Source organism: Nannospalax galili, unplaced genomic scaffold (genome assembly GCF_000622305.1).
Source record: "Nannospalax galili isolate Female #2095 unplaced genomic scaffold, S.galili_v1.0 scaffold138, whole genome shotgun sequence".
Classification (NCBI taxonomy): domain Eukaryota; kingdom Metazoa; phylum Chordata; class Mammalia; order Rodentia; family Spalacidae; genus Nannospalax; species Nannospalax galili.
This window is the reverse complement of record NW_008341333.1, coordinates 908,258-915,513: the sequence shown is the minus strand read 5'-3', so window position 1 is coordinate 915,513 and position 7,256 is coordinate 908,258. Positions and strand designations below refer to the sequence as shown.

Below are 7,256 nucleotides of genomic sequence, written 5' to 3'. Positions count from 1 at the left end.
TGCTTGTAACTGAACCTGGGTCCCTTGCAAGAGCAGCCAATGCTTTTAACCACTGAGTGATCTCTTCAGCTGCAGACTGATCTTGAACTTATAGAGCACTGCCTGCTCCTGCCTCTGCCTCCCGAGTACTGGGATTAAAGTGTATACCACCTCACCCTGCCTTTCAACTTAATTTTTTGAGACAGAATTACAAATCTGGACTCACTGAATCTGGACTCACCGAATCTGGACTCACCAGTTCCACTAGCCTGGCCAGTGAGCTCTGGGGATCTGCTTGTTTCTCTGTCTCTCAGCACTGGTATTACAGATGTGTGCTACCACACCCAGCTTTTACATGAATGCTGGAGATCCAAACTCAGGTCCACCTGCATACATGACAAATACTTTACCTACCGAGCTATTGCCACAGCCTATTTTTGTGTGTTGTGTTTGTTGTGTTTTGTTTTGTTTTGTTTTGCTTTGTGACAGGGTCTCCTCATATCCCCAGCTGGTCTAGAATTCCCCATACAGACCAGACTGATCTTGATCTGACAGAGATTGCTTGCCTCTGCCTCCCAAGTGTTGGGATTAAAAGTGTACACCATTTTTTGTTTTGTTTTAATTTGTATTTATTTTTATTTATGTGTCTTTTGAGTGTCCTGCCTGCATGTATATAAGTGTACCCAGGTCAGGCAATGCCGATAGTGGCCAGAAGAGGGTATGAGATCCCCTGGAACTGGAGTTACAGATGGTTGTGAGCCACCATGTGGGTGCTGGGAACTGAACCCTCGTACTCTACAAAAACAGCCAGTGCTTTTAACCTCTAAGCCATTTCTTTAGCCACCTGTCTTTGTTTTTTGAGGTAGGGTCTTGATCTATAGTTCCACTGGCCATTAACTTTTTTAAAAAGCTTTTTTTTTTTTTTTTAAGATTTATCTTTAATTATGTGTATCTGTGTGGTTATGTGGTATGACTGTGGTGCCTGTGTGTCCTCTGCAAGAACAGTATGTACTCTTAACCAACTGAGTCATCTCTCTAGCCCCTGGCCCTCAAATTTTGATTCTTTTACACTGATCTCTGGGGTGCTAGAATTACAAGTGTGCACAACCATGCCTAGTTTGTGATTTTTAATTTAAGTAGTCTTTTTTCCAAAATATTAAAATTTTATTAGTACTTCCCTTTTTAAACTACACATGCTTTTTCTACCCATTACTCAAATTACAAATGTTTCTGAAAAACATAGAAGCCTGTAGAAGCCTGGCTTTTGTTCCTTAGGCCTATAAACCATGTTATGAAGATCATCTGTTGTTTCTTCCATAATTTTTTAAAATGTCTTTGTAATATTACCTCACAGGCAGGTTATAAGAAAAAATTATGGAAAAAGTCGACTGCAAGAAAGAAGAGCTTGAGAGAATTTGTGTTCTGCAATAAGACCCAGAGTAAACTCTTAGACAAAATGACAACATCTTTCTGGAAGAGGCGAAACTGGTATGCTGATGATCCTTATCAGAAGTATCATGATCGAACCAACCTGAAAGTATAGTTCAGAACTGTGATAGATTCCCACCTATCAAATGTGGATCTTTCTGCACATAATATCCTTGCAAAAATGATTAAATATTAAACATGGTATAAATTATACTGACTGATAGATAAACATATAATGCCAACATTGTACTTGTGAATGTTTTAAAACTTAATGGATTAAACATTCCTAGAGTTGATTGGAGACCCCAAAGCTAAAAATTGTCCATTATTCTTAACAATGGTAAGGGCTTCTCTCATTCCCTCTAGGCTTATTTAGATGCAAAGAATCTCAAGTGATGTAAAGTCTCTCAAGCAGTGTGACTTTTTGTGGGGGCTAGTGGGATGGGGTGAAATTGTACCCTAGTCCTTGCACATCCTAAACAGACATTCTACCACTGAGCTATACTCTTTTTTTTTTTTTTTTTTTTTGGTCTTTTTGAGACCGGGTCTTCCCTGTAGCCCTGACCTGGAACTCACTGTGTAAACCAGGCTGGCCTGAATTCACAGAGGTCCACCTGCCTCTGCCTCCCGAGTGCTGGGATTAAAGGCATGTGCCACTATGCCTGGCTATTAAACTATACTCTTATTCCCAGCATGACATAGGGCTTATTTTAAGGGTAAGTACCTTGGAATTCAGGAACCACAGTTTGATCTCCTACCTAGAATCCTCCAACCCTATGCTGTGGGAAGGGCATAAGTTGGATGGTGCTTCTCAATAGGAGATGGTGGCTCTTCATGCTCCTGCTCTACTATGTGTGTGACTCTCTACCTGCCAATCTCTTTAATTTTAGCTTTTACTTATGTAAAGTTGAAAATCTCTCAGTAACTTCAGCTTGAACCTTGAGGTTCTTATCACAACCTTCAGCTCCTATCATCTCCTGTCTCTGATTGCCAAGAGATCTAAGTGGGCCAGCTTACCATTTTATCCTGGGTCTCACTGGTGTCACCAAGCAGTATAGGGCTTGCCTGTTCTTGAGTCAGGAGCCCACCCTGACCCTCTTAGTTATGTTATCAGGTTCATGTGGAGCCAAAGCATAGTTGTACAAGCTGTTTTGCTTAGCGGTGGCACGTTGTGGCACTTATATCCAGTGTCCTGGGTTCTTTGTGTTCATTACAGTTCACATTTTATTGGAACAAGAGTTTTTTCATAGAGGAGTAAGAAATCCCCTTTCAGCATGTCCTTCATGAAACACAATGCTATACAACAAAAATTTTCTACTCAGCTGTTCAAAGGCACTGTATTTTTATTATTTAATTTTTATTTTATGTGTATGAGTTTTTTGCCTGCATGTATATGTGTACCACAAACATGCAGTACCCACAGAGGCCAGAAGAGGGCATTGGATCCCCTGGAACTGGAGTTAATGAACAGTTGTTAGCCACCATGTGGGTGCTGGGAACCAAATCCAGGGCCTCTGCAAGAGCTCTTAATTGCTGAACCATCTCTCCAGCCAGGCACTGCATTGTTTTTTAAAAGTCAGTTTATCCAGTTGATATTTCATATTTTCATTTGTAAGGATAAGCTGATAAGCTTTTTTTAAAATTCTCTAAAAATGCATTGCAGAAACTGAAGAGTACTCTCAGCCATTTTAGAAACGACACGAGTGTTTGCTTGAAGAGGGACAGGTGATGGCTGCCATCCAGGACTGGCTCTCAGCTTTCCCATCAGAGTTATCTGGAAGCATTTTCAAACAAAGCAGTTTGCCTGGTTGAAAAACATTATTAAATAGAATTATAAATGAATTACAGTTTGAAAACCTTTGATACTATAGTTGATAATAACATGAAGTTTCTCCATTTCACAGAGTAAGATAATCAAATTGAAGTCCTGTGCCTAGGAATATGAGTGATCCATTGAACCAGCGTTTGTGTTCATTAAAGGGAGATAGGGAAACAGTAGACTGTCCTAAAGCCAGAAGACCAAGTATGTATTTATGGGTCCAGGTAATAGAGAAGAGACATTTGATTTGAGCACCTCATACATGAAATGGCCTCTAAAGCTAAGCACTGCCAGGCTTTTGCATCTCCTACGTGTCTGGCTTCTGCCTCCAGTGCATCTCTGGAGTGGGAGGGGCTGCTACCACAGAAACTGAGGAGGAAGACGCGCTCCACATCCTCCGTAGCTTCTCTAGAGTAAGTGTCGATGTTAGAGTTCCTATTATCAAGACCCAGCACTTTGGCTTCTTCAGTGGCCAGGGACAGGATAGAGAGAAGGCCCAGCAGCCACAGGTGAAGGGCTGGCAGGCACACTGTTATGGAAAAGGGAATTTCATGCATGGAATTTTGTTTTGTGGATAGGACTTTTCATTTGTACCAGCCTTACAAAGAAGCTCTCATTTATCCCTGATGTAAGTTTGAGGAAGCTTAAGGAGACTTAAATTACTCCAAAGTACAGCTGATGAGTCCTAGAACCCATCTGACTTCCTGGGGTCCTGGTTTCCTTTGGTCTTTTAAGAACAGTAAATGAACCAATAGATGAATGAACCAGTAAATGAACAAATGACTGTAACCTAACACCAGGTATTAAATACTCCATAGCACTATCTATTCAAAAACCTTTTAAACTGTGTAGCTTTGCTTTCTACCTGTCAACTCTTAATCTGGTAATCTCAGTTCTGGCTCAGTAAATGAATAAAAGCAGGGTTTCCAGTCTTCCATCTCTTCTTCCTGTTTTCTGTTATATGAATCTGCTTCTTTTCCTGCTGTTGCTTTATTTTATAGCCCCTGTGTCAAATAGACAATATAGGACTACATAAGCAAAGAAATGGTTAATTCTGATGCAGTAAGTCTTTGTGACCTCTCAGTGAAGCTTCAGTATGCTTGCTCATATTTTATTGTTTATGTGCTTATTTGTTTTGATTTTGAGACAGAATTTATGTACCCAAGGCTGGCCTCAAACTCACTGTGTAACTGAGGATGGCCTTGACCCTCTGATTCTCCTGTCTCTACCTTCTGAGTACTGGGATAACAGGCATGACCATGCCCAGTTTATGTGGTCCTGGGGATGGAACCCAGGATTCGTGCATTCTAGGCAAGTGCTCTTCCAACTGAGCAACAGCGCCAGCCCCTGCTGTTCCATTTTAAAGGCAGGAGCTGCTGAGGGTTAAGGGCATCATTATCATACACAGTGGCCTGTGTAGGTACCTGCCTGTTCTGACCTGCATAAGCTGTCCCCCATCTGCAGTGATGAAATACTCAAGAAGGAAAATGGCTACCAAGAGGTCTACATGCAAAACTAGAACTTCCTGCCAGTAAAGTGTGAAAACTATGTTTTCACAGGTACCCAGTTTCTACTGATCTGTATAACAGTGACACTCTCAGGCTTATATTTGTATGATCAGCTGGTTTTTCAAAGCATATCATTGAATTTGTTTTCCTCCCAATACTATACAATAGGCCTGGGGCCAAGTCTCCAGACCAAGTAGAGGTTAAGCACTCAGCTTCTAATTATTTATTTGTTTATTTATTTAGACTGCGTCTCTGTCCCAGGCTGGCCTGAACTTAATGAATACTTGAAGATCCCTTTGAACTTGTGATCCTCCTGCTTCTACCTCCTGAGGCTGGTGTGTCCTACCTTTATAGGTGTGTCCTACCTTTACATGGTGCTAAGGATCAAACCCTTCCTGTATGTTAGGCAAGTACTCTACCAAAATGTGTTTTTATATTGTATTTTTAAATTTTGTGTGTGGAGGCAGTGTGTGCCACACTATGCATATGCACGTCAGAGGACAACCTGCTAGAGTGGGTTCTCTCCTTCCACCATGTGGGTCCCAGGGGTCAAACTCAGGTCATCAGGTTTGGTGGCAAATGCCTGTACTCTTTAAGCCATGTCAGTGGCCCATTCCACATTTTTTTAAAAGTATTTTCCTCTTTCCTCATAAGCCCAGTATTATAAAAACATTTTTTTTTTTTAAAGAAAAATGGTAAGACTTTATTCAAGATGTTTATCAGGCATTTTAACAAAACAGCAGAACTTCAGCCTTTGGAATACTGTAGTTTTACATCCTTTTGATACACAGTCCAGTATACTATTTAGTTATAGCTCATTCTGGAGAGACTTTGGAAATACACTAGAGGGACGTGTGCACAGTCACAATCCAGAACACCAGCTCTTCGAGTGTGCGCTGTTAGAGGATGAAGCACATCTTTAGCCACCTCAAATACTGTGCAAGGTGAAGAACTAGGAAGGCTGGATGCTGGTCATGGTTGACACGCACTCTTAACACGAACACATGGACAGTTTGCTACGGTTTACACACATCAGGCTGGCAAAGTGAGCAAGCTATTCACACAAAGCCAAGAGAGATTATGACTAAATTTCCAGTTGATAAGCATGAGACCACATCTCACCTCTTCAGAAATGGGCTGCCTGCTCAATGGTAGGTAACTAAAGATTGTGACAAGTACAGACTTTCCAGCTAGCAATTTGTAAACAGCCTGCATCTGTAAGCAATTTAAAAACATTCATTTATCTTCTCCAGACAGAATATCACACTGCCACATGTACAGTGATAGGCATTCACATTTTATGTCAGTCCATACACAAATATACAGCTTGTCAGATAAGTAAACACATTTTGCGAGAAATAGGAAAGCTGCGCTCAGTTGTACAGTGAGTGTCTTTAGGAGAGAAAACAATTCCCTAGTCAACACCTGAAGGAAAAAGAGTTACGTCTACATTAAGACAACAGCTTAGATACCTTTATATTTTAAATCTTGAACGAGAAGTAATATAGCATGTCTCAGGGCATTCCAAACTGATTTTTGGCATAGTTGAGTATGAACTTGATAGTCTAGACTTATAATAATTTCTCATAAAATGGTGAAAATATACTGCAATTTTAAACTGCTACTAAAGGCATTATTTTGGACAAAAAACAACAAATCCGCTAAAAAGCTACATATCTTAAGCTGTTTTGCACGTCTTTCTGTTAATTCTGGATATACCTGATGAACAGGTACAGTTTTAAAGAGTACATTTTTCCTGTCTGGACCTATTTGGTGAGCTTGAGGAAAAAGTTTTTTTTTTTTTTCTCTTCCCTAACAGGTTCTGGTACTGGTGGGTATGCAGCTATCAGTCTGCTTTTAGGTTTAGTTCCCTAAATCTTAGAAATTACAAAATCACCTTCGGAGAATTTCATTAGCTACATCTGGCAGCAATGAACTTCAACTAAAATGGTTGTGAAGTGGCCAAGATCCAGCTAGTGTCATTGGCAAAGGCCACCAGTGCATGTTGGCCTAGCTCAGTGACAGAGCAGTCTGAAATCAGCTGACAGTTCTCTGTGGTATATACTACTACTTCTCTAGTCTTTAGAGTATAGCTACGAACAAACACAACCCAAATAAGAGTAACTGGGTTGTGATCACTGCATGCATTACACTGAAAGAAAGCACCAACTCTAAGCACAGGTAAACTAGTCCTACATTTTGGCTCAGCTCTCAGAGGGGAGGGCAGCTACCTCAGACCACAATGTTACCTTCCTTAGAGTCTTCTGAATGTTTTAATCCCCTACTAAGCAATCTTCTCTTGTATAAAACATCCCAGAAGACATGGAGAGCCACGAGTGCCAGTTCTTTCCCTTTCAGCTTCCACACAAGCCAGAGGGAGCAAGAGAACCTTAGCTGCAAGGATCTCAGTGCGGCTCACCACACGCCTCAGCCACAGACCTTCCTGGACCCACCTGTCCACCATGCAGCCATGCATGTCTCGCTCCCGAGCCTATCTGAAACAAAGTCTAGTTCTAGTTGCC

General features: G+C 41.1%; 1 protein-coding gene across 1 annotated transcript in view; it reads left to right on the top strand.

Moving 5' to 3' along the window:
• Nucleotides 1–1,618, top strand: part of Mrpl35 (mitochondrial ribosomal protein L35) — a 12,375-nt gene extending 10,757 nt beyond the window's left edge. Inside the window, exon 4 of the mRNA XM_008836739.3 lies at nucleotides 1,334–1,618. Coding sequence (XP_008834961.1) covers nucleotides 1,334–1,522 — 189 coding nt within the window. The 3' untranslated portion in view covers nucleotides 1,523–1,618. The remainder of the gene's footprint in view (nucleotides 1–1,333) is intronic.
• Nucleotides 1,619–7,256: the final 5,638 nt, after the last annotated feature.